General features: G+C 42.9%; 1 protein-coding gene across 6 annotated transcripts in view; it reads left to right on the top strand.

Annotated features, from left to right (window-relative positions):
• The window catches only part of MAGI1 (membrane associated guanylate kinase, WW and PDZ domain containing 1), a 633,332-nt gene that overhangs the window by 491,968 nt on the left and 115,932 nt on the right, over positions 1–25,432 (top strand). For all 6 annotated transcript variants that reach the window (XM_049642669.1, XM_049642665.1, XM_049642664.1 and 3 more), the window contains exon 3: positions 12,320–12,439. In XM_049642669.1, coding sequence (XP_049498626.1) covers positions 12,320–12,439 — 120 coding nt within the window. The remainder of the gene's footprint in view (positions 1–12,319; positions 12,440–25,432) is intronic.

Raw genomic sequence — 25,432 nt, 5'->3', positions numbered from 1 at the left:
CCCTCCCTGAGCATAATTTTTAAATGCCTTAAATTTGCTAAGGATTTTGTATCCTTGCATAAGAATTGATTTGTTACAAGGATTCTGTGATATATAGTCTGGCAATGGTTACCCTTCCTGTTTTACAGGTAAGGACATTGACTGCATAAAAAGGGATTTTCTAAGGTCAGTGACATAATTAATTTTAGCGCCCAAGCTGGAACTAGAACCTGATTCTTCTTATACGAGTTCCTTCCTTTTGAAAAAATCGCTGCCTTTATTCATTGTCAGGAGCTAGTCGCTTGCCAAAGGCTTCCGTAGGCAAATATATATATATATCCTCTCTCTGATTCATAATGTGATGGATGCCCTCAGCAGTCTGCAAGGTCCACATTCCTCCTTGGAATTGTGTGCATCTCCTTGAAAGGGGACGTGTTCAAACTTCTAATAACAAAGGACACCTGGCCTTCAGGAAAAGGATGTATGGACAATTGGAACAGTTCCTGTTGAACTGTCTTCCTCTTGGTGGCTCCCTCGGATGAGGTACTGAAAACCTGTTTCTCTTCAGCCCCAGTCACAGTTGTAGAGAGTCGAGCTGGAAGTAAGATCACAAAAACCAGATCAGATGCTCCCCATCTCTGGTATCTAGGCCACTTTTAAAATCATCAGCACAGCGGGACAAATGCCAAGCGTTTATTTATTCCCAGTGTCTTAGGTGTGATTCTTTAATGAGATTCCTGTGCCTCTATCACGTGTTGTTCCTCTATGCAAGACAGAACTCGAAAAGATCTTGTGGTAACCATCATGTGAGTTGTTGATGGCTTGACAACATTTGTCTTGATAAACTTGCTGTTGAGCAGCTTGGCAATATTCCATTCGAGACATGATTACTGAGTATTCTTTGTCATGGTCAGGATTTGAAAGATGAGGGTGTTACTTGTGACCTTTGTTAAGATGGTTGGAAGGTTTAGACGGAGGGAATGTCTAATTAGTTAAAGTGGTGCTTCCCACAGGATCCATTTGTGGTGACCCGTGTAGTAAGGTTCTCCAGAGAAGGAGAATGGGTTAGGGGGTGGGGGGGAGGAAGACAGTATGTGTAGAGAGAGAGTGGGAGGGGGAGAATGATCTTTACAGTACAAATTGGCTCATGCAGGCAGTTGTAGACACTTAAAAATCCTACACTCTGGCCTTTGCATATTGAGAACCAGGAAAATCTGTGGTGTGATTGAGCCTGAATCCCAAGTTCTGAGAACCAGAGTAGCCAAAAGTATAAGTCTTTGTCTGACTCTGAAGGCCCCAAAATGAGAACCTCCACTGCCGCATAGTCTGAGGGCAGGAGAAGAAGGATGTCTCGGCACAAGCAGAGAGTAAATTTGCCCTTCATCTGCCTTCTGGTTCTATTCAGACTCCCAGTAGATTGGCTGATACCCACCTACACTTGGCCAGGGTAGTCGTCTTCCTGCGAAGCTCTTCAGGAAATAACTCCCACAAACACAGCCAGAAATGACGTTTTACGAAGTAACCAGACATTTTCTAACCTAGTCAGGTTGACACAGAGAAACAACCATCATACCACGTGAGACCTTCCTTCCTCAATAAGGCTTCCTTTGAAATGAAGGAGGGAGTGGAGATTTGTAGAACATTAAATAACAGGTCAACAGCTTAAAAACTTTGATCCCTGTCCTCCTAGGAGTAGGTTGCCCTTCTTTGGTTCTCATTTTGTGGTGTTCTCTAGGGACGATATCAGTCGAGTCCCTTTTAGTTTTTTATAAGGAGGCATCTATTTGGATTGGACCCAGGCCCAATCAGATTCTAGGCTCTCTGAAAACAACTTAGTTCCGCTGAAAACATAGCACAGTGTGTGTGTGTGTGTGTGTGTGTGTGTGTGTGTGTGTGTGTGTGTGGTGTTGCTCACTGACGCTAACTGGCAGTTTGAGACCCATTCATTCCTATGACCGTTCCGAGTCCACTGAGCTCTCACGTCTGAAACCACCAGTATCTTGAGTCTTTACCCCCTCCTTCCCTGTACGTTTTCCCATCTCTCCCTCCATCCAATACACACACACGCTCACACACCAAATAAGAGCCACAGAATACTTGCAGCCCTTCTCAAGGCTCCATGACTACCTTGTACATCTCTCTCCTCTTGTCACACTGCAACGTTTTCCTGCTCTTTAGCACGCTTTTCTCTCACCTCTGGTTTTTCTGTGAGGTCCCTGTGATCAGAGAACCCAGAGCCTTCTCTGGTTTCTCCGTCCTCTCGCCTATTATTCTTTCCTCACAGGCTTTAAGCTTTCTCGGGGTCTTGCTCACTCCCATCACCTGACAGAGCGCACAACACTTTAGATATGGTTGTAAGGAGAATGATAGAGATGCCATCATGTGTTGGCTGGAGGGGCCGTTCTAACACCCTCTGCTCCCTGACGAGCATCCGGGTTCTGGCATCTGTGGAGTACATACCTAGCAATTCCCTGGCACATAGTAAGTGCTCAATAAATAGTAACTGTTAATGTTTTTATTTTTTATTCCCTAATCAAGAGTCTCTCTTGACTTTCAGTGGTCGTATCTATGTGGCCTAGCTTCATGCTCCCTCTCCCCCTTTCCCAAAGGATAGAGATTTGAAAGGATGCAAGGATGAGACCAGGTGGACTTGTTTTAAACATATGTATGTTCTCTTATGAGAAAAGATCTGTTGGACTTCTGTTGGATACTTCATGTTAAGCAGCAGTGTTGGCGATACAAAAGCTTTGGTAAAAGAGAGTGGTTTTATTTAAAAATCCAGGAAGATAACATACAGTACACATTCTGATGGCTCCACAGTTGGGTGCCTGTTGCCACCTTTAAGGCACCAGAGAAAAATTGTTTGTGTTTCAAATCTTTATGGCTCTGGTCTGCATTTGTGGCTATGTCGTTTCTAAATCTTTCTGGGGCATGAAGAGATTTACATACTTCTTGCGGGGCACCTGGGTGACTCCGTCGGTTGAGTGTCCAACTGTGGCTCAGGTCATGATCTTGCGGTTCGTGAGTTTGAGCTCTGCTTCGGGCTCATGCCAACAGCTCACAGCCTGGAGCCTGCTTCAGATTCTGTCTGTCTGTCTGTCTGTCTCTCTCTCAAAAATAAGTATTTTTTAAAAAGCATAGGGGCGCCTGGGTGGCGCAGTCGGTTAAGCGTCCGACTTCAGCCAGGTCACGATCTCGCGGTCTGTGAGTTCGAGCCCCGCGTCAGGCTCTGGGCTGATGGCTCGGAGCCTGGAGCCTGTTTCCGATTCTGTGTCTCCCTCTCTCTCTGCCCCTCCCCCGTTCATGCTCTGTCTCTCTCTGTCCCAAAAATAAAAATAAAAAACGTTGAAAAAAAATTAAAAAAAAAAAAAAAGGCAAAAAAAAAAAATTACATTCTTCTTGTGATTGGCCTGTCTCCCTAAGAAAAAGGCGTCTCCTCATAGAAGAATGTTTGCAATGACAAATGCAATGAGATTTGTATTTCTGGGCTGGTGAGAAAAGGAAGAAGGTCATTTATAAATCAGAGCCAGGGAGGCAGGAACTTTCTGTACAGGGTGAAACCATAAAGACTGCTTAGTTTGTAGAACCTGTGTTCACTCCATTTTTAATTTGAAACCAAGGACTGAAATAGCTAATAGGCCTACAAGCTCCTACACACAGTAAAGTAGGCTGCATTAACGGAGGGTCGTCATCCAAAGAATGATGTGGGTTTGAATTTGAAGATATTTTGCACTGACACAAAATGATTTTATTGTATCTAAATCGTAAGCACAGAGATTGTTCTCCATGAGATCTGCAAGCCTGTTGTTGAAATTCACATCCTGGGACCCAAATCAATGTCTGCGGAAGTCAACTCCTTGCTTTGTTTCGGATGCTTCCTGCAGCTAGACGCTGTGATGAGATAGGTCCACACAGGCATTGTGTCATCTGAGGGTCACCCAGAGCCCTGAGTACAGCCATTTGTTTTACTTCCATGTAAAAATTTTTATTGTTTACAATTTGTATTTATTTCTATCATTCCCATCCTTACCTATATGTGAGGAAAGGAAGGCCGGCAAAGTTCAGCAATCTAAATTCTTTAGAGGGTAAGGTGGTGGACACAGACTTGGGCCCTCAAGCCTCTAACCTCTCCCAGTGTTTCCTCAGGGGTTGGAGGCCTGGTCACAGTGGTTCTCAATGATTGTAAGATGATGGGAGATGAGTTAGGCATCTATTTGGTGCCTAAAACTTGTTTTCGGCTTCTTGCTGCTACTCGAACATTGAGCAGCCGCTTTTCTTTGTAATTTTTGAACAATCGTCATAGTTCTGTGAAGTAGAAAGTCTCAAATTGGTGCTAATGGGTCTCTAACAGCTTTCTGATGTTTGTCAATCTCCCCCTTGTAATAAGAGGACGCAGACCTCAGGCTCAGAGCATGAGGCTCTAGTAAAATGGAATGGCTTTGTTTTTGCTGTATTTATTTTTAGTCACTTATTGTTTATGGCAGAATGAAACCCATTCTTCACTTGAGGTAATGCTAAATGTGTTCTTTTTATAAAATAAATTATAAGTAGTCAAATCACCCTTCATGGTATATATATGTATACGTATATATAAATATAGTTCTGTAGGTGCTGAGAAACACGGAGAAAGTACAGTCGGGGTACAGAACAGTTCTCTCCCCCGCCCCCTGTGCTCTTGCTTTGTGGTCAACTCTATCTGCACGTTTGCCAGCCACTGATGACTCCTTATCCATCCTGCAGCCTTGCCTTTTAGAGAGAATCAAATAAATGGGAGCACACAGGAGGCAGCCTTTTGAATCTGGCTTTTCTTTCACTTGGCACGATGTATTTGAGGTTCATCCATGCTTTACCTGTCTACAGTCTGCAGGGACTGAGTACAGTCTGTCCTTTCACCAGTTGAAGAGCATTAAGTTTGTTTTCATTTAGTTTGGAATGATTCTGCATAAGGCCACTGTAAACCTTTGCATATCAGTTTTTGTGTGGACAGAAGTTTTCATTTCTCTAGGATAAATCCCTAGGAGTGTGACTGTTGGGTCACATGGTGAATTTATGTTTTGTGTCCTATCAAAATGACAAAACTCTTTTCCCACTGGCTGTGCCATTTTGCAGCCTTCCCAACGATGTATGAGAGTTTCAGTTGCTTCATACTTTTGCCAGCTTTTGGTATTGTAAGGTTTTTAAAACTATTTTAGTCAGGGGGCGCCTGGGTGGCTCTGTTGGTTATCATCTGACTCGTGATTTCAGCTGGGGTCATGATCTCACAGCTTGTGAGAGAGATCAAGCCCTCTGTTGGGCTCTGGCCTGACAGCATGGAGCTCTCTTGGGATCCTCCCTCTCCCTTTCTCTCTGCCCCTCCCCTGCTCTTTCTCTCTCAAAGATAAATAAATAAACTTAAAAAAAAGAAAAACCTAATAGGTATGTAACAGTTAAGCATTTCTTTTTTACATGAGTATAGTTCCATTTTTCAAAAAGTAGTTTGATTTGAAGGGCAAATATTGAGTAAATCTTACTGCCTGTCCTGTAACATGGCAAAAATTGTGTGAGTGGTAGGTGACTGAATGAATTTGTAGGAACAGTACATTCAACTGTGCTTCATCTCCATTAGCGAAAAGAAATGAACAGCATGAGGCTGTCCTAGATAGCCAACGAATTTCAAGCAATGCGAGTAATTGCTTTATTGTACGAAATGATCTTGCCTTAACGTCGAAGGTAGTTGAAGGGACTATAATTTTTTGAAGTCTCATTGTTGGATTTTGATAAGCAGGACCCAGATTAATTTAACAGCAGGTGAAATCACTGACTATTAACAATTCAGTCTTAGTAGGGTAATGATTCTTCTATTAGCATTCTGGCCTTGAGACCTTTTGGACAGGTACTGAGTGACAGCTCACCTGAAACCCTGATGATGCTGGGAATATGAGGCAGGAGGAAACAGCATGGTGCGTGCCATCCCTAAGATTTCGTTTGCTTCCTCGATTGGATGTTTCACGAGAATGTTCAGATTCAAAGGAGAGATCTAATGAGCGCTGGATCCATCTTCCTTTCTATAGGCACGGTTTGTGGAGTTTGATAAGGAAGGTCACTTTGTGATTTCCTCAGGAAGGGTCACTCAAGCCAAGTATACCAAAAGTTTATGAACCATAAAATGTGCGTAAGAAGCAAGCAGCCACTCAGGCTTTAAAAGGTGGACTTTTGGAGGCATTGCTAATTCATACTGAGACATTCAGCAGGGCGTAGCTCAAATTCACTTGTTCAGTTATGATCAGGTGGTGGGAAAGTTTGATGGCATTGACTACCCAGTGAAATTTTGTAAGCATTTTAACACTTAAAAAAGGCTCTCTTTAAGTGACTAATGGATTGAGGTTTAAAAAATAAAATCAGGCAGGGGCACCTGGGTGGCTTGGTCGGTTAAGCGGCCGACTTCGGCTCAGGTCACGATCTCGCGGTCCGTGAGTTCGAGCCCCGCGTCGGGCTCTGGGCTGGTGGCTCAGAGCCTGGAGCCTGCTTCCAATTCTGTGTCTCCCTCTCTCTCTGCCCCTCCCCCGTTCATGCTCTGTCTCTCTCTGTCTCAAAAATAAATAAACCTTAAGAGAAAAAAAAATTTTTTTAATTAAAATTTTTTTAAATAAAAAATAAAATCAGGCAGAAAATGAACAGCACCATCTTCTCAACTTTATATGTAGTGTATTTTTATTCATTAACTAAAGGTAAGTGTTGTTGACATGGATGCCGGCTTTCTGTGCCACGGGAAACCTTGGAACATAACTGTTTGTTTGATTCACTTGGAGCCTGTATTCTGTTGCACAGTTTTGCAAGGACTAAGTGACTATGGAAGATAGTTGAGTAGGGTACCCAAGAATCAAGTTGTTCAAGATTCCTGAAATAATCATTCAATTTATAAAACGCCAGAACAGCTACATACCCATTTGTACAATTCAGAGTATGAGAGGTATTTAAAGGAATAATCATGTTGTCTCTGTTCGTTTCTGAACCCACATTCCTGAGGTTACCTCTGCTAAGGATTTAGGATTATTCTGCCCACTTAATGATTTCTTAACTCAAAAAACATGCAGCATCCATAGGGCTTCACTAAAAGGCGGTGATAGTTTACATAGTATTCTGTAACTTGTTTGTGTCACTCAGCTGAACATCATAGACATTCCTTCCTTCTGGTGACTGTGCGTAGATCTCACTGTTGTTTACATAGTGAAAACATTTTCCTGAGGGTGAATCTACCGTATTCCATGCAATCATTCCCATATTTATGGGCACTCGGGTTTTCATTTTGGAGGACTGCTTTTGCTTCGGTCTTTTTGTTTTGTTTTTGCTACAAACCCTGCTGCCACAAATATCTAAAGAGATTTGTTTTCCTAAGAGACCATACCTCTTCCTGGCTTCCTTGTTACATGACCTTGGGCAGTTAACTTTCCTTTCTGTCTCAGCTTCCTCATCAATAAAATGAGTATAATAACACTCTTTCCTTTTACCTTTCTTGTAACAAATCCAGGAGTATTGACGGAGTGCTTAACATTGCCTGTGACCTTAAGTAAGCATCCAGTTAATGGATGCTATCCTTTCCTACTCTACAGTTTGATCTTCTCTCTCACTCCTGTTTTGTTTGTTTCTTTGCAGGCAAGGAGGTGAACACTGTGCTTATTTGCTTAAATCTAGTAACTGTAAGATACTGGCCCGATTTCTGGCTAGACAAGCAGAAGGCAGTGTTGTAGGACGTGGAAAACCCCACTTTGTCAGCCTGGTGATTATTATTTTTTTTTTAATACACTGTCCCTGAGGAACATGATAGAATTTGTTTTACTTCTCATCTGCCAGGAAGTAACCCTTCTGGCTTTGTTAGAAGTGTGGTTTGTAATAATTGTACCCACCCCAGATGGCTCCTGAAAACCCTTTGAAATGCCATCTGCCAGGCGTGTGTCCAGCCGGCAGCCTGTCATTCTGCTAGAAGAAAAGAGGAGGCGGGGTCCCCTCCCCTGCCCTTTTCTCCCTATCGTCACTGAATGGAGCCTGGTCATGTTGGCCCAGACCCAGGGCGGGTTACTCGGAGGATAACTGGGAGTAAACCTCCTGCTAGCCTGCCGAGTAGAAAGGTTTTGTCTGGGTAATAAACCCTGAAGGTTCCGTGGGTGGAGACTAACCCGCCCCCCACCTCCTTCCCCTGCAGCTCAAAGGCCACCAAACATATTTATTTACACGGGAGACGAGTATCTACTGGTTTCATTATTCCTCTAAAATGTAGCATTTTTGAAGTTCTTCTGTAATTTTGAATCCTTTCAGGAAATTAAGACCCAGGGGTGACTGTTGCTTTGAAAGGAAATCTGGCAAACTGGTCAATGGCAAAGAGAAGGCGGCTACTGAAGGAGAGGGGAAAACCCATCGTTGTCTGGTTTTGGAAGACCGCAAAAACCCAACAGATCTTTCATTTGGTTTTATTTATCCTCATCTTTTTTTTTTTGGGGGGGGGGGTTGGGGGATAGATTAGGTTAATGGATTTATGGTACGGTGCCTGAGTAGAAAGTTGCCATACAGAACACATTTAGGACAGACCCCTTCATGGCAAGTTTCAGAGAGTTTCTGTTCTTGCCCCACACTGGGGTTTCCCAATATGGTGGAGACTGTGTCTTCTGAGCAGCCGGATAAACAGCTTTTGTCACCTGGCTCCAAGACAACATTTGCTTCTTCCTGCCTTGCTGACCGCTACGTCTTAGTTTTCTTTGAGGGTCTTTCTCAGTTTCTAAAAATTACAAGGTTTTAGTGTTCAACCCAAACCTCTTGCCTTCCTTTTCTACACACGCCACACACTCTCCCTGGATGATCTCTGTCTCTTACCTTCAAATGCCAGTGGTTTGCTGATCACTCCCGATTTTGTGTCCCTGTCCCCACTCTGATCTCCAGACTTACCTGGTCAGCTGTCCACAGCCCTCCACATCTATGTGTTTAATCAGCATCTCAAACTTGACCTGCCCACGAGTGAACTCTTAATGTTTTTTCCCCTAGGAACCACTACCTCCCCTGTCTTCTTAATCTCTGTAAAGGGCACCAGGCCATTTGCCTATTTTGCCCAGGTCAAAGAATGGGATGTCAGTCTTTATCCTTCTCTTTTTCTTACACACTCCCTCCACTCCATCAACAAGTTCTGTCTTCGAAATACAGACCTAGTGTGGCTTGGTGAGTTTAACCTGTCTATCCTGTGGACTGTATCACAGCTATTTGTAATATTCACCACAGATGATAGAAATCTGATTGCTTTGCACTACTCCCCACCCTGCGATTCTTGTCCATGCCCTGATTTTCTCTCACGTGGACCCTGTAATAGCCCCCTCACTGGTTTCATTGCTTCTGTTCTTGCCCACCTCCTCCTACTCCTCTGCCCAAAGCCTGTTCTCTGTCAAGCTTCATGATCTTCTTAAAATGAATCAGAGCACCACCCTGCTGAAAACCTTCCAGTGGCTTCCCATCTTCCTTAGGATAAAATATGAAGTGTCTGCTGTGGCTTCCCTAAGGTGTCCCCTTGCTTTTATTTCTAACCTCCTTTCCATTATTCTGTCACAATTACTCTGCCCTTCCCCCAACATACAGAGCCTATTCCTGCATTCAAGTTCTTGGCCTCCCCACCACTCCCCTACTTTCCCATCACTTTGTCATGGCTCTCATTTTAGGTGGCCGCTCCTTAGCCTGCTTTTTCCTAATCCCCACCTAAAATAACTTCCCTGCCCCCTACCCTGCTTCCTTCTTCAAGATACTTAAAAAAATTTTTTTCTTAATGTTTATTCTTTTTGGGGAGAGAGAGAGAGAGAGATAGCATGAGCGAGGGATGGGGAGAGAGAGAGGGAGACACAGAATCTGAAGCAGGCTCCAGGCTCTGAGCTGTCAGCACAGAGCCCTGAGGCGGGGCCTGAACTCATGAACCACAAGATCATGACCTGAGCCGAAGTCAGCCGCTTAACCATCTGAACCACCCAGGCACTCCTCTTCCAAGATACTTGTAAATCCTTTATCAAAAAAAAAAAAAAAAAAAAAAATCCTTTACCTTACATTGCTCTGAGACACGTTCATCTATGTTTCCTATGGACGAATTGTTTCCACCTGTAATTATATGCTATATTCACATATGCATTTTTTCTTCTTTCATAGTAAAATGTAAATTCCATTAGGTCAGGGGCTTTGTCTTATTCACCAGCGTTTCCTCAGTGCCTGAACTGGTGCTTGCTTTAATTGGGACCTCTGTAAATATTTGAACTATAGCATTCTGTCAACTCATTTCATTCTGACAATGCTATAAACTATAATATGTGCTGACAATTATTGAGCTAAGCCTTCTGAAATGTTTACTTCATTCACTGCACACAACAAACCTATAGCATAGGTACCACTGTTATCCCTAGTTCACAGATGAGGAAACTAAGTAATAACAGAAGCTAAGGAACATGCCCAGGACCACAGGTTGTTGGAAGGAGTGGCAAGCCTTGAACTTATTCCCACCGCAGACACCAACTCATCAACAGTATATGGTATTCTTTATGGTTCTGGAGTACCTGCTCTGTGCCTGATATTGGAGATTGCAATTTAAAGCTTGTAGTCTACCTAAAGGGACTTGTATCATCTGCCAGGTGAGCCAGAAATGGGAAATTAGGAGATGGTACAAGTGTAGACTTCTGGGGGCACCTGGATGGCTCAGTCGGTTAAGCGTCCGACTGCAGCTCAGGTCATGATCTCAAAGTCTAGAGTTCGAGTCCCACGTCAGGCTGTGGGCTGACAGATCAGAGCCTGGAGTCTGCTTCATATTCTGTATCTCCCTCTCTCTCTGCCGCCCCCCGCCCCCCCCACTCACACTCTGTCTCTCTCTCTCCTTCAAAAAATAAGTAAACAGTAAAAAAAGATCAAGAGTAGACTTCTGGACACAAGAAGGCTTCTTTACCAGAAAGCTTTAGTGTGTGGGACCTGATAAGCAAACGTGTGCAATACAACCATACTGTGGACACTGTGCAACTCTTTAAAACATTCAGATTTCAGATATTGGAAAAATCAGGCTCATTTAAAATGTACTTACCCCGAGTTAAATACGCAGCAAGTGTTGAGGTGTGTGGGGTTTTTTTTGTTTTGTTTTTTGTTTCGTTTTTGACTTGAAAGGATTCTGGATAGCCACCGTAGGTGTATGGACATGATCATTCACCTAGGCAAGTGATCATAGAACATTAGAGCCACAAGGTACAAACAGTTGGTTATTTAATTGTTTTAAAGTTTCCAGGATTAGGGGGAAATCCTTGCGTACTAAGTTCCTAGGAATCAAGAAGAATCCCTGCTCATTATGTAGGAAACATTGACCTTAAAGCATCACAGCTAATGGTGCCTTGCAAAATAAGTTATGTAGATGCTTCACCTAACTTGAATGTAAGAGCAGAAATCATGTGTTTGGCTCTCTTTTGGTCATTCCTAATATTTAACATTAGTTCCTAGTACACACTGTGTAATGGCTTCTTGGTTGGTTTTCTTCTTTGGTTTGTATGTAAACCACATTCCTTCCTCATTCCTTCCACACTTTTTGTTGAGATTAGGCTAAAATGATAGGTCTGGAGCCTAGCACCTGAGCTGGGTGACTTAAATACTCCAGAGGCTCTGTATGACTCATTAGAAGAATTGTTATGTTCATTAGTCACTGAGCGAATGACCATATTAATTCAAGAGGAGGATTTCCTAGTAAATTCAGTGTCCCTTCTTTCCAGTCAGAACTTAGGGGTGGCCTCTTTTCGTCAAACATATTAATTACACAGAGAGCAGCAGCATTTTAAACCCTGGGAGATCTCCATCCACCGATCTTGGGTAATTGCGTTTCTCTAGTGATATGTTGATGCATTGGGTGTCATTTTCTTCAAACGGCTTATTACATTGGAACTTGCTGGATGTACCTCGGAACACAAGAATTGTGAGGCCTGTGGTAAACACATAAACCCCTTAGGCTCTGAGCTTAAGGTGGATAACTTTTTAGTATTTACTGGAGTCCCAAAAGCTGCTGGTTGTGAATATTGTCCGTGTAAAATCCAGTCTGCCTTTTTCATTCAGTGCATTTTAAGAAATGGTAAAACTCACCCCAGGCTACCCAGCTGTGCTTGGTTTGCTCTTTCTCCCGCCTGAAGGTCGCCAGCACGAGAGGGTGGAAGTGGGGATGCTGTGCTGTTAGAACGAAGGTGCCTTGACCGGGTCCCAGTCAGGGCAGAAAGGTGGACCGTCTCGGGTCCTCCAGCCTACGGAACAGGTTATGTTAATTACACCTAAATGGGGAGCTTCCTGTTTACGTTGACTGATGGTGTCCCTTGCATTTATGCAGGCACAACCCGGTCTCCGAGAGAAGGAGAAGTGCCTGGCGTGGACTATAACTTTCTGACTGTGAAGGAGTTCTTGGACCTCGAGCAGAGTGGGACCCTTCTGGAAGTCGGCACCTATGAAGGTGAGCATGTCTACGCAACAGTGGTGAGGATGCCTCTGTCCTGGGCGCTTTGGAGGATCGGGGCCATTCAGGCATAAGTGTTTTGTGAATAGAGGAGTCTCATCAGCTACAGGAGATTGCAGCTCACCTTAATGTGATTGATGAAATAAGGTGTATGGAATAAGGCTTTGTGGAGCTCTTCAAAAATAGTTTTGGGGACTTTTCTTCTCCAAGAGTTTTCTCCTTTATTAATTTATTAATTTATTAATTTAAATGTGTGTATCTGTGTGCGTGCATGCACACGCCTTGTTTTTCAGTATAAGTATTCATGGTATTAGAAGGGCGCCTGGGTGGCTCAGGCGGTTAAGCATCTGACTTTGGCTCAGGTTGTGATCTCACAGTTTGTGGGTTCAAGCCCCATTTCATGCTCTGTGCTGACAGCTCAGAGCCTGGAGCCTGCTTCGGATTCCGTGTCTCACTCTCTGCCCCTCCCCTGCTCACGCTCTGTCTCTCAAAAATAAGTAAAAATATTTTTAAAACATTTTTTTTAAAAAAGAAGAGGGCAAAGAGTTATGGTCAGTCACAAAATGTGACCTTATAGGTACTGTTTTAAACTTGAAAATGGAATGTCATGTTTTACCGCTAATTGATTTTTAATGCATTTTTTGAATAGATAATACATGTATATGGTTCATGAAACAAAATATTTCAAAGTATTAAATAAGTAATCTCTCTCCTAAACCTATCTTTATTTGCCTAATTTTACATTCTTCTTTCTCAATATTACATGCAATGCCATTAGTTTTTGATCACTCTTCTGAAACTTCTTTATGTAAATACAAGGATACATGTGCATGTGTGTATATAAACAAATGTGTTTTGTGCATGTGTTTTTATGTCTCCCCTATTTTACACAAAAGGTAGTGTGCAATACATGCTGTTTGGTACCTTGGTCTTTTATTTAATAGGATGTCTGATCAATTTTTGCAATGCAGTAAGAAAGCATTCGTTATATATTTTAAATGGCTGTATAATCTCATTGTATCAGCATGGCCATGATTTATTTAACTAGTTCCCTATGGATAAATACTTTTAATGTTTCAAAACACTACCTGCATTAAATAACATGGATATAAATCATTTCACACAAGTGCAAATATGTCTATAGGATGAGATCCCACAAATGGTGTAGCAAGGTCAAAGCCAAATGTGGGGAAAAAATTCAATGTATGTTTTCTGGAAACATTATTGTAGCTTGATTGTTCTTTTGAGTGTAACTATTTGAGACTGAAGAGCATAATATGATACTATTAACTAGGTCAGATTATATTAACTTGGTCAAATTATTATGGTAGGTCTTAGTCATTTTAAAATTTGGATTTGTTAGGTGATCACAGGGGCATTTTCAAGAGTAGACTTAAAAACAAAGGGTACAAAGACTGTTATTTTATTAGGGATATTGTAGCTTTGATGTAATAATAACCCCTGTTCCAGTCAGTGGGTAACAATTAAGTACGGGTCACGGATCTTATATATGCTGATTATGGTTTGATATTCTTTGGAGGGGGGGAAGGGCAGAGCATTATCTCTGTACCTACTGCCCATTTCCAAATTGTGAATATACATTAGTCTGTGTTTAGATGTTAATCAATTCCTGATTGTGAATTCAGAAATATTTCCCTTGAGTATTGGTTATTATCAATTGTCTTAGTTTCCTGGAAGTGTTGGGATATGATTGGTGGTTAGGAGACTGGAAGGGAATCTGAGAAAGGGTGATTCACTAAGGCCTAGGAGTGAGGTGAGGGAAGAGGGGGGCAGTACTAAGTGGATGTACCAGGAGCCTCTTCAAGGTTGTCTTGCAAATGTGAATGTAGTTGAAAATTCCAGTGGCCCAGACCAGAACAAGTGTGAATCCCCTTTCATTAGCAGAAAGTGAATTGTCCTTATTTGAAATCGGTTATTATGCCCGTCTGGGGAGCTTGAATCCCCTCATCTAAAAAATACCCATTTGCATTTTTGGAAAGGTTAAGGGTGGGAATCATGCAATCCCAAAGAGTATGTGTTGGGTTGAAAAAGAAAAGCATGTGGCATAGACAACCACCTGTCTGGGAAACAAGGAAGCTAACCTTTTTTTATTGAGTTGTTTATATTACAGGTGATATACAGGTGGAGTCCATTGGTTTTCTCATTTCATTTTTATCACTTTGACAGAGTAGCTGTTATCACCGAATATTTAGATGGGAATGCTAAGACCAAGTAGCAGTTAGGAACATTTTCAAGGTTCAGAGCTGATGTTAGAATACTGGAGCCCGGAACCAAACCCAGCTCAGTTTGACTTTCAGATCTCACACTCTCTTTCCTGAAAACCCTAAGAAAAGAATAGCCTGGCTATAACTAAAAAATCGTAGAAATAACTCATCCATACCTTAACCTAACTTCATGCTGGGTAGCAATAGGGAAGCATTTTTCAGAGAGCATCTGGTCATCTCATATAAAACCATCTTTCTGTGAATATTGGTTGCTCTGTTGTTTTGGAGTTGAAATTTCTTATGCCCAGCATTAATCCATTCCATTTTTCAGCCTTTTGACTGTTCGGTGTGTGTCAGCCTTTGACCTTTTAGCTGTATAATTTTCCTATCATATGAGACAGCTCATACTTTTTTGGAACCAACTGAAGTGTATTATGTTGACTCTTATAAGCTAGAAGCAAAGTGGAATTTTTATTAAATGCCAAATACTGTCAAAGGCATAGAGCTGGCCGGATCTTTGGAGAACTTCCTCTGTCTTTACCTCCCTTGGACCAGCCCGATAGCAGCTGTCTGTTGGTCGCTAACTAGCGCTCGGGCTGGGCTGCAGCCCCGCCTGAGATTGAATCTCAGCCCCTCTGCTGTGGAGCTGTGTGCCCTCCGGCAAGTTGCTTAATGCTCCGTGTCTCCATTTTCCCTTCGGTAAAATGAGGATAATAATAGTGCTTCCTCATAGGTAGGATTAAATGAGACAATAATTGGAAAGGGCTGAGCACAGTGTCTGACACATGTAAGCTCTCAATCAGCGTTAGCTCTTATATTTACACACACGACTGGTCCGAAATTGCCACCCTGGTGGATTCCCTCCCCCTTCTGCTAGTCAGTAAACCAGCGCATTTGCCAGTAAAACATCTTTATTTACTTCCCAGGTATTCACCGTCTTTTTGTCTTCTCAGATTGTTTTCCTCTTGGCGTGTCCTGGTTCCAGAGAGAAAAGTCTAGTATAACAACACAAAATACTCCTTTTTTAAGAAAGCTTATTTGTTTTTTTAAGTGATCTCTACTTTTTAAGTGATCTCTACACGCAACATGGGGCTCAGACTCAGGACCCTGAGACAAAGAGTTGCATGCTCCTACAACTGACCCAGCCAGGTGCCCCCATAGAACACTCTTCAGGGCAACACACTTTGATCATTTTAAGTAAAAGTAATACATGTACATGATGGAATACTTAATATAGTGAAGAACATAAACATACTCCAGTCCAAGTTGCTTCTCTTCTTCCCCATGGAGATCCACTGTTAAAGAATTTAGTGTAGAGATTTAGAAAAGGTAGACACAAAGAGCTTGTAGGTAGTACCCTTGTTTATTTCTCTCTTCTTGCCCTTCCCAGTCCACAGTTCTTGGGAATCTTTCTACATTGCCCGATAGACTTCTGCCTCCTTCTTTTAAAATGCTACACAGTATCCCAGTGTATGCTGACCAGTCCCCTGCAGGTGGACATTTAGGATGTTACCCCCACTCCCCATTATGGTTTGGAAGCATGGTTGCCATGAGCTCTCCTGAACAAGTATCTCAATACACTGTTCTGAGCGTAACTCTACAGTAAGTTTCTGGCCACGCAATTTTGAAGCAAGTCCTTCTAGGCATGCACAGTGCACTTCACCAAGTATTTATTGAGCATTTGCTTTGCATCAGATGTTGTTCCATGGCATCAAGTGTGATATGCAGGATGGAAAACCACAGCAGCTGTGTCTTGGAAGATGCTTATGCTTTTTAGTGATTTGTTTTTGCCAGTACTTGTCCAGCAGGTACTGTGTGCTGAGTACTCGTAAGTGGGTTATATGCCACCAACTCACTTCATTACCCACCAATCATAAGAGGTAGGCACCCATTTTCATTCCCCATTTTCCAGAAGAGGAGTATGAGACCCAGAGAGGCCAGTTATCTTTTCTAAGTTCACATGGTCAGCCAGGAATAGAGCTGGGATCCAAACCCAGGCGGCCTGGCTCCAGGGTCCATACTCTGCCCCTTAGTCTTAAGAGGCAAATTAAACAATTTCGAGAGAAGTGGTGCATGTTCTGAGAAGGGAACTCTAGGCTTCTCCAGAAACATACAGCAGGGGCACTGCATCTAATTTCATATCAGAGTAGACCCCCTTGAGGAAGTGGCAGTTGGCCAGGGGACCTCATGGGTTCAAGTGAGAGACTCGGGGACGTTGTTTCAGTTTGGGAATTAGCCCCGGCTTCAGGGCCTGAATCCAGAGAGAGCAAGTAGGACGAACCGAGAGAATGTCAGAAAGTTGGTCCTGGAGAAGGAGGGGCAAGGAACCATCTCCTGCTTCCTTTAGAACCAATGCAATCCAACAAATATTCCTTCAGTGATGGAAATGTTCAGTATTCTCAGCTGTCCAACATGGCCGCCACTAACTGCATGTGGTTATTGTGACTGAAAAACTGAATTTTAAATTGAGTTTAGTTTCAAGTAAGTGGTCACGTGTATCTGGTGTCTGCCATGCTGTGTAGTACAGCTCTAGAACGAAAGCTTCTTCAGGGAAGGACGAGGACCTATTCCAGAAGACCCTTCCCTTCTCATTCAGCTGATTTCATTTTATTTATTTTTTGTTGTTGTTATATCTGTTTTTTAACATTTATTCACTTTTGAGAGACCAAGATTGAGCAGGGGAGGGGCAGAGAGAGAGGGAGATACAGAATCCGAAGCAGGCTCCAGGTTCTGAGCTCTCAGCCCAGAGCTCGACGTGGGGCTTGAATTCACAAACTATGAGATCATGACTTGAGCCCAAGTCAGATGCTCACCTCCTGAGCCACCCAGGCGCCCCTCATTCAGCTGACTTCAGAGAGCTAAGCACATGTTTCAAAGTTAAGCTCCCTTTAAAAAAGGATAATTTTGAATCCTCCCAAAGAGGATGTTACTACAGAGCAGTGGTGATCTTCTTTTGTGGATATATTCAGTGGCGTGTGAAATGGCAGACAAGTAGAGTGAAGCACTAAGACCTCAGGGCCTGGTAACTGTCAGCACAGTCCTTGATGTCCAGTATTTCTTTGGGACTTGGAGTTGCAGGGTTGTAGAATTTTAAAGCTGGAAATGCAGTAGAGTCATTTCTTCAGAAGATAGAACTGAGATCTAGAGACCGGTCTAAGACACTACAGGGCGTTGGGACAAAGCCTGGACAAAGCCTATCCCCCAAGTCATGTCACAGGCAGGACTGGGATGCCAGTATTTCCTATGTCGGCTCCCTGGAAATAGATCCCTCTTTTGTAGACTGTACTGCTAGTTTGTTTATTCAGTAGTTTACTCGTTAAAAATAAAATGCTGAACAAAACCAGATATGATCATTGTCCTCATAGGTCTCAGAGTGCACAAGGCACATTATTTATATAATCAAGGGAAGAAATCTACGGTTGTGAGTGTTCTAGGGTCAATAAAGAAGGCTATAGGTTGGGGAGATTTGATCTCTATGGAGTTGGGAAGAGTTGCGCCCGTAGAAGTAATAATTGAAGTAAGTTCTAAGGGTTGAGCTGGAGTTAGGTTGCTAGACTTAACCAATGAAAATATAGAACATCCAGTCTTGCATTTCATCTGGCAACCCTAGTTGGAGTTAGGTTTGGACTGTGTTGGTGTCGGTAGTGGTGGTAATGATGAGTTGACTGAATCTTGAGTTTTATGTGATTAAAAAGCTGGCCTTGGTAGTACATCAGTTATCATAAGAAGGAGGCAGAAGGTGCAGGTGACAATAGTCCTCCTGGCATGACCCCTGGTTGCTGCCTTGTATGACTGGATAGATGCTGGTACGTCTGCCGAGATAAGAAACTTTGGAAAAGGCCAGGTTTGGTGATGGGGCTAGGGGCCGCATGATGAAACTTTCCATGTCCCACCAGCTCTGATGCTGAGAATAGCGTTTACACCAACAGAGTGGAGGCCTCTCCTGCCTCTATAAGGAACCTAACCATTGTCCCTCACAAAGCACAGAAGTTCTTAATAGAGCTCATGAATTGATCTCTGCTTTGCAATTTGAGCCAACTCCTTATTCTGTCATGAGATAGATGCGACATCAAGACAAAGAACACAGGAATAAATGTGTCTCTCCTCTCTGGCTCATCTTCCTAATTGTAGCACCGAAGTAATGTATGTGATATGGTGCTGGAAATAAATCAGCTGCACCATCTCCCTTTGCCTGGCTTTTCTTTCTTGTTATTTTTTCTTGTTGACATTTTCACTCAGCAAGACAGGTTGCTGCCTCAGTGAGCCCTTGGGACTTCTCTAGGAGAGAGTTTACAAGGGATGAACTATTCAGTGGGGTGGTTCCAAACATGCCTGTTTTACAAATGCCTCTGGGTAGAAGAGGCTGATTATACACTTTGAGCCTTGCAAAGGTTCTCCCTCAGCATGGAGGTGCAGTGCCAGAGTGACATTTCAAATTGGAGTTGTGGGTTGCATATTTCTGCATGTTAATTAGGAAGAGGGATGTCAGCATTCAGTCATGTGATTGTTTTGCTTCCTAGAAGGTCTACAAAAAAGCAGCTGCCAAGGGTTTACTTTTTGGGGACACAGAGATAAAGCAGGGGTGAAGAGAGTTCTTGTTTGTCATTGAGGAGAACGAGACCGTCTGGAGTCCTGTTCTTTGGCAGGCCTTGGAAGCCGTCTGTTAGGATAAGCTCTGTTGGCAGACTCCAGCGTGGAATGTTCTCTGTTGATAATGAAAGTAACCAAAGGGAATCTGTGCTGCAATTGGCTGCTCCTCTGCATGTGGAGATGAAGAGGCTCGTGCCAGGGTGGTTTTGCTGAATTCCCTGCTTAGAGATCCCCAGAGATTCCCGGAGTTGGGAGCATAGACGCTGGGGACAGCCAAATGTGTGTGTAAATGCCACTCATCAGTTACACACTGTGTGAATCTCATCTTCAACTGAAAATGGGAATATTGGTGGCATTTTTTTTCCCATAGGATTATTAATAAAGATGAGAGTAAGTAAATGTATGGGTGGTGACAAGATAGGTGCACAATAAAGGTAAATTTTGGTTAGTGTTCTTTAAATATACGTTTTGGTAACAGTCTACCCTCTTCTACACTTTAGGGCTTCTATCAGCTCACAACATTGGGTGCAATTTAAGACTGCTAGGGTTCATTACATGCTAACATTGTTCCAGGCACAATGGTGAGTACTTGGTACACGTTACCTAATTTGATCTTCACAAAAAAACCTGTTAGAACTGTTGTTATCTTTCTACCATGAGAACTGAGGCTGGAAAGAGAGAGGTCCCTTACATTGCTCAGGGTCACAAAGCTATTAGATTACCCTCTCTGGTCTTAACAGTCAAAGCCAAATGACAGTGGCAAGAACAAACATCTAATTATAAGACATTGGCTTATCGTTCGGTGCGTGCAAATCCTAGTTTTGTAGGGTGGAGCGGGTAGGAAAGGGAAGAGTAAAAAGAAAGTGATGGGCGTTTTATGAATGATACCATCCCGTGCTGAGCAAGCAAGTGGAAGGTGCAGCGGTGGGGATCTGAGGTCACTGAGGTGTATCTGATGGGCCAGGAAGAAACTGCCGTGAGTCATGCTATTAAAAACCAGATCCACAACAGAGGGATGGAGGCCCGTCCCGGGCTGGAATTCGAGTGTGCTGTCTCTACTTGTTGATTTACTCATTCTCAAAGAATTCCTGTTGACCGTATGTGCCTGGTACTGCATTCGGCCTGGCGATGCATTGGTGCATGAAAATAGATGTGGTACCTATCTCATGGCACTTGTGGTGTAGAGGTAAGGACACAGAGTGAGGGGCACCCGGGGTGGGGGGCTCAGTCAGTGGGGCATCCGACTTCAGCTCAGGTCATGATCTCGCTGCTCATGGGTTCGAGCCCCGCGACGGGCTCTGTGCTGACAGCTCGGAGCCCGGAGCCTGCTTCGGATTCTCTGTCTCCCTCTCTCTCGTTCCTCCTGTCCCACTCACGCTCTGTCTCTCTCACTCTCAAAAACAAATAAACGTTAAAAATAGTTTCAAATAATAATAAAAAATGATTATAGCGGGGACACCTTGGTGCCACAGTCACTTAGGTGTCCAACTCTTGATTTCAGCTCAGATCGTGATCTCAGGGTTCATGAGTTCGAGCCCTGCATTGGGCTCCATGCTGACAGTGCAGAGCCTGCTTCAGATCCTCTGTCCCCCTCTCTCTCTTCACCTCCCTTGCTCACTCTTTGTCTCTCATAAATAAATACAAATTTAAAAAAAAAAACAGGTATTGATTAATTAAAACATCTGATAATTACAACCAAGGCCATTGGGAAGGACAGGTACATGGTTCCCTGAGGACACTTAAGGGTAGCTTTGATCTAGTTGGTGGGGTCAGAGATACAGTCTCTGAGGACAAGTGGGTGGTAATGGCATGACCTTGAGGCCAGACAAAAACAGATACGCTGAATGTCTATGGCCTTATGTGCTATTCGTACATCTCTGCTTTATACATAAAAGAGTAAGGCTTTTTACCCCGCTGTACCCCAAAGAATTAAGCCCGTTTTGTCCCCATGGGTGTGATATTGCCCCGTGAAAATGTGTACTATAGATTCCCAGCCATTGGTAGTCACTACTATCCCGTTCTGCTTATGTTCAAAAGCGTGTCCTGTAGGAAGAGGACGGACAAGTGTCTTCCTGTCCCCACCCCACCCCCATATGGAATTTTAAACTGGGGGACAAAGAACTTAAATGCTATTTACCCTGGACCAGCCAGTGACTCTAAGGCAAGCATTTCTGCTACTCTTGGCCTCTGCATTCCTCATCTACTGAAGAGGAATGCTATTCTCTGATCTGGTTACCTCTGCTCTCTATGCAAAGGGAGGTTCGGTGTCCCCTGAGTACTTGTTAGAAATAGAAATTTAGAATCTCGGGCCCCACCCTGATCCATTCAATCAGAAAGAATCTCCACGCAATAGAGTTTTGTTGTTTGCACGGTGTTTAAGGAAACTGATGTGTACCATACAGAACATTTGTGAAGATCATGTTTTAGTTCCGTTTTTACATCTTATTTCTAGTGTCTACCACAGTGCCTGGCCAAAAACAAACAAACAAAGCAACAGGTTCCCAGTCAGGAAATGAATGAATGAATACTAAATTCATACAAAGCGAGAGGGTGTATAGACTTGATTCATTCTGGCTTAAAACTCAGGGTTACGGTCCTCTTTAAATATTTTATCCAGCTCTAAAAATTGATTTGCAGTTCCCATGAATTTTTAAATGCATGTCAGAAAATATTTTTCTTTGACGTGGTCATGGCCAAAGAGTGTGTCTGTTAATTAAGGCCAGCAGTGGCTTCCTCTCCTGTCTTCCCTTGCCCTCTCCTCCCTCCCCAGTCACCGTCTCTGTTAAGTTTATTGTAAAGCCAGTTCCGAAAATAGCAGCAGAGACACATGCGTTCCCACTCGGGAGGGAGCCTGGCCACCTCAGGAAGCACATGTTGGTGTTGGCTAACGTGGAGTCTGCAGGAGAGTCAGGCTCCTGTCTCCTGGAAACTGTGAAGTCTGCCAAGTAATAACCCAAATTAATTTTTTAATCATTTATAATTCTCGAGATGATTTTTATTTAATACCGTTAAGTGATCCGTGTATCCCTCACAGCGAGTCTCTTGTGCATACTCTCTGTAAGTTGGTGCTTCTAACATGGCTAGGTTGGGCCTGACGATGACCGGCATGGCAACTTGATAAGGCAGGGAGTTTGCCAGAAGGGGAGAGTTGTAGGGGAAGTGCCCAGGGACTAGACAGCTAGATTTGGAGAATGAAGAAGGTGGGTGGAGGCATTGGAGCCGGTGGTGACTAGCCAGTGGCAAGTGCCCCACCTGCCTTGCCTGTCCTTCTGTGGTAAAGGCACGTGGATTAAGGCATAACCCCACCCACCAGAAGTCCAGGGACTGAAACCACATTCATCCAGGGATCACTAACACCCATCCGAGTTACTGAGGCTGGTTTTTTTTTTTTTTTAATTTCTATTTATTTCTTTTGAGAGGGAGAGAGGGACAGAATCCCAAGCAGGCTTCACAGCAGAGCCTGATGCAGGCCTTGAACCCATGAACTGTGAGATCGCGAACCCCAGAGTCAGATGCTTAACCGACTGAGCCACCCAAGTGCCCCAAGGCTGTTTTGAAGTTTTAGGTTTTCTTCCTTCCCTCCTGAGTCCAGGCTACTTTGTGCGACCATACCTTCACATGGCATCAGCCTTGATTGGGGCCAAGATATTTGTCCAGCAAGAGCAGGGACACACAAGGGTAGAACAACTTCTCTCCAAAAATCCTTAATGCAACAAGTGTACTCCAGGTGACTTGGCTTTGGTCACGTACTTGTCATCAACATTACCTGGAAGAGATGGAATCCAAGGAACCAGAGTTTATATTTGCCAAGCAGCACTTCTCAGTATATCCAGATTTGAATCAGAAACATTCCATTTTTTGCAGCACCTGGCTGGCTCAGTCAGTCAAGCGTGTGACTCTTAATCTCAGGGTTGTAAGTTCAAGCCCCACGTTGGGTGTAGGAATTTCTTAAAAATGACAAAATCTTTAAAAAAAAAAAAAAAGAAAAAGAAAGATTCCATTTTTATGTTAGTGACTGATTCAGATTATTTTTTTAATCTATGGGAAAAAACATATCTGTGAAGGAAAGTCGAACCTTATGTAATTAGAAAACCACTAAATACAAGCTTTTTTCTAAAGTTCGTAGTCAACAAGGAAAATAAATGCTGGAGAGATCTGACTAATTACACCATCTCCCATTTATGACCCCTTATAGTTTATAGGGTACCTTCCAGCAAGTTAAATAATTTGACCTTCACGATCATCCTGTGAGGTCGCTAGGCCTGGGGCTGTCATTTATGTCTTAGAGAGGAAGTATTAAACTGAGTGTAAAAAACTTGCCAAGGTTGTTTGGTCTCTGGCGCATTTTGCCTGAGTAAAGGAATAGTGCCCAGTTATGTCCCAAGCACTCCAGATACACTGTCTCATTAACCCTTCCAACATGGTGGAATGAGCTCATTTTTTAACAAAAAATTTTGTTTTTACATTTATTTATTTTTGAGAGACAGAGAAACAGAGCACACGGCGGGGGGCGGGGGGGGGGGTGCAGAGAGAGAAGGAGACAGAATCCAAAGCAGGCTCCAGGCTCCGAACTGTCAGCACAGAGCCCGACACGGGGTTCGAACCCACAAACCATGAGATCGTGACCTGAGCCAAAGTCGGATGCCCAACCAACTGAGCCACCCAGGCGCCCCAGGAATGAGCTCATTTTAATGATTAGAAACAAACTATCAACACTTAAGTAGTGTTTATTGAGTGTCAGTGTAGTAGCAGACTTTCATGTGGGTTAAAGACTTTTAATGGACCATCTTATTTTATCCTCAACTCAGGTGCTCTAGATACAAACGAGGTATTTTTAGAATCCTAATTTTACAGAAGGGGACGATGAGGGGTTTTTTTTGTTTTTGTTTTTGTTTTTTAATGGCTAAACGCCTAGGATCACAGAGTCAGTGGTGAAGCAAGGATTTGAAGGCAAAACTGTCTCTTTACCACTTTGGTGGGCCGCATACTTTTCACGCCTATACCTCAGATTAACCTGAATGAGATGACTGACCCGAGACACTTTGTCTTCTATGACGGTAACTGCATGTGGTTCAGCATAATAATATGTACTTTTTTTGTGTCCAGTATTAATTTTCAGAAACAGGAAACAACTGTGAATAAATGGATTATTTGGGGAGTTTATCGTTGCTTTGAAATCTGCTATTCACTTAATTTAAGAAAGACTCTGCACTTGAAAACTTGGGAAAATCCACACCTGTTTGTCAAATTTAGGTAGAACTTTTCTTTTCCCAACATTTATTTTTGTCATTAATTGAAAATGTCTAAGTTTTCATTGATTTTTTTTAATGACAACAGCTTCCTGAATGTTGATTTGGTTTCATGACACTGGAAATGAATGATCATGTTTGTAAAATTATAATTATAAAATTATGAATAAAGGGACCCATCCCTTGGTCACATCTTTGAGTGGAAGAGTCTTATATAGACTTTGGTCTTTAACTTCTAACTCAAATGTGAACATGATGCTTAGTGTAATAGTGATCAGAAGGAATTAGAATTAAATTCAGCAGACCTTTGTCTCTATTTTTTGTTCCCTGTGAAGACAATCTTTTAAATCGTGAGCTGTTTTACTTACCTGCCTCATTAATAGGCTTCAGATTGTGAAAAAGTCAGCAGTGTGGTCTCCTTTCAACTTCAGCAAAAGGGTGGGAGGTCCTTAGATGTAACCTCTGTAGAAATGCAGAAGAGGCCTTGGTTCATACGTGTGCTTCACCCTTGCCCACGTGTTAGCGGTTATATTCAGTTTCTGTACCTTTAACTTGGACACCTGACAAGTTTTTTTGAAGAAATTGATACTATCATCTTCTGTGAAAGAACTATAATGATTCAGTTGAGTACAAGCCTCCAGAATGTGCTTTTTAGGTTTCTCTCTGGAAGGATACCAGAGAGATACCCACTAGTCTCCTGCACCTTTTAACTTGTGTGTTGAGAGTTCCCCGCTGACACCCAGTCTTACACCACTGTCAAAGAAAGTGGGTGTGTACATTCATAAGTGTCATGGTTCAAAAAGGATTTTAAAGAAATCATATTAATAAACAAGGAATTTTAATTATAAAATAAGGCTCAATGGAAGCCACTTCTTTTTTTTTAATTTTTTTTTTTTTCAACGTTTTTTATTTATTTTTGGGACAGA

The sequence above is a fragment of the Panthera uncia genome, chromosome A2, assembly GCF_023721935.1.
Source record: "Panthera uncia isolate 11264 chromosome A2, Puncia_PCG_1.0, whole genome shotgun sequence".
Classification (NCBI taxonomy): domain Eukaryota; kingdom Metazoa; phylum Chordata; class Mammalia; order Carnivora; family Felidae; genus Panthera; species Panthera uncia.
The sequence above is the reverse complement of the archived record's forward strand: the minus strand, read 5'-3'. Positions and strand labels throughout refer to the sequence as shown.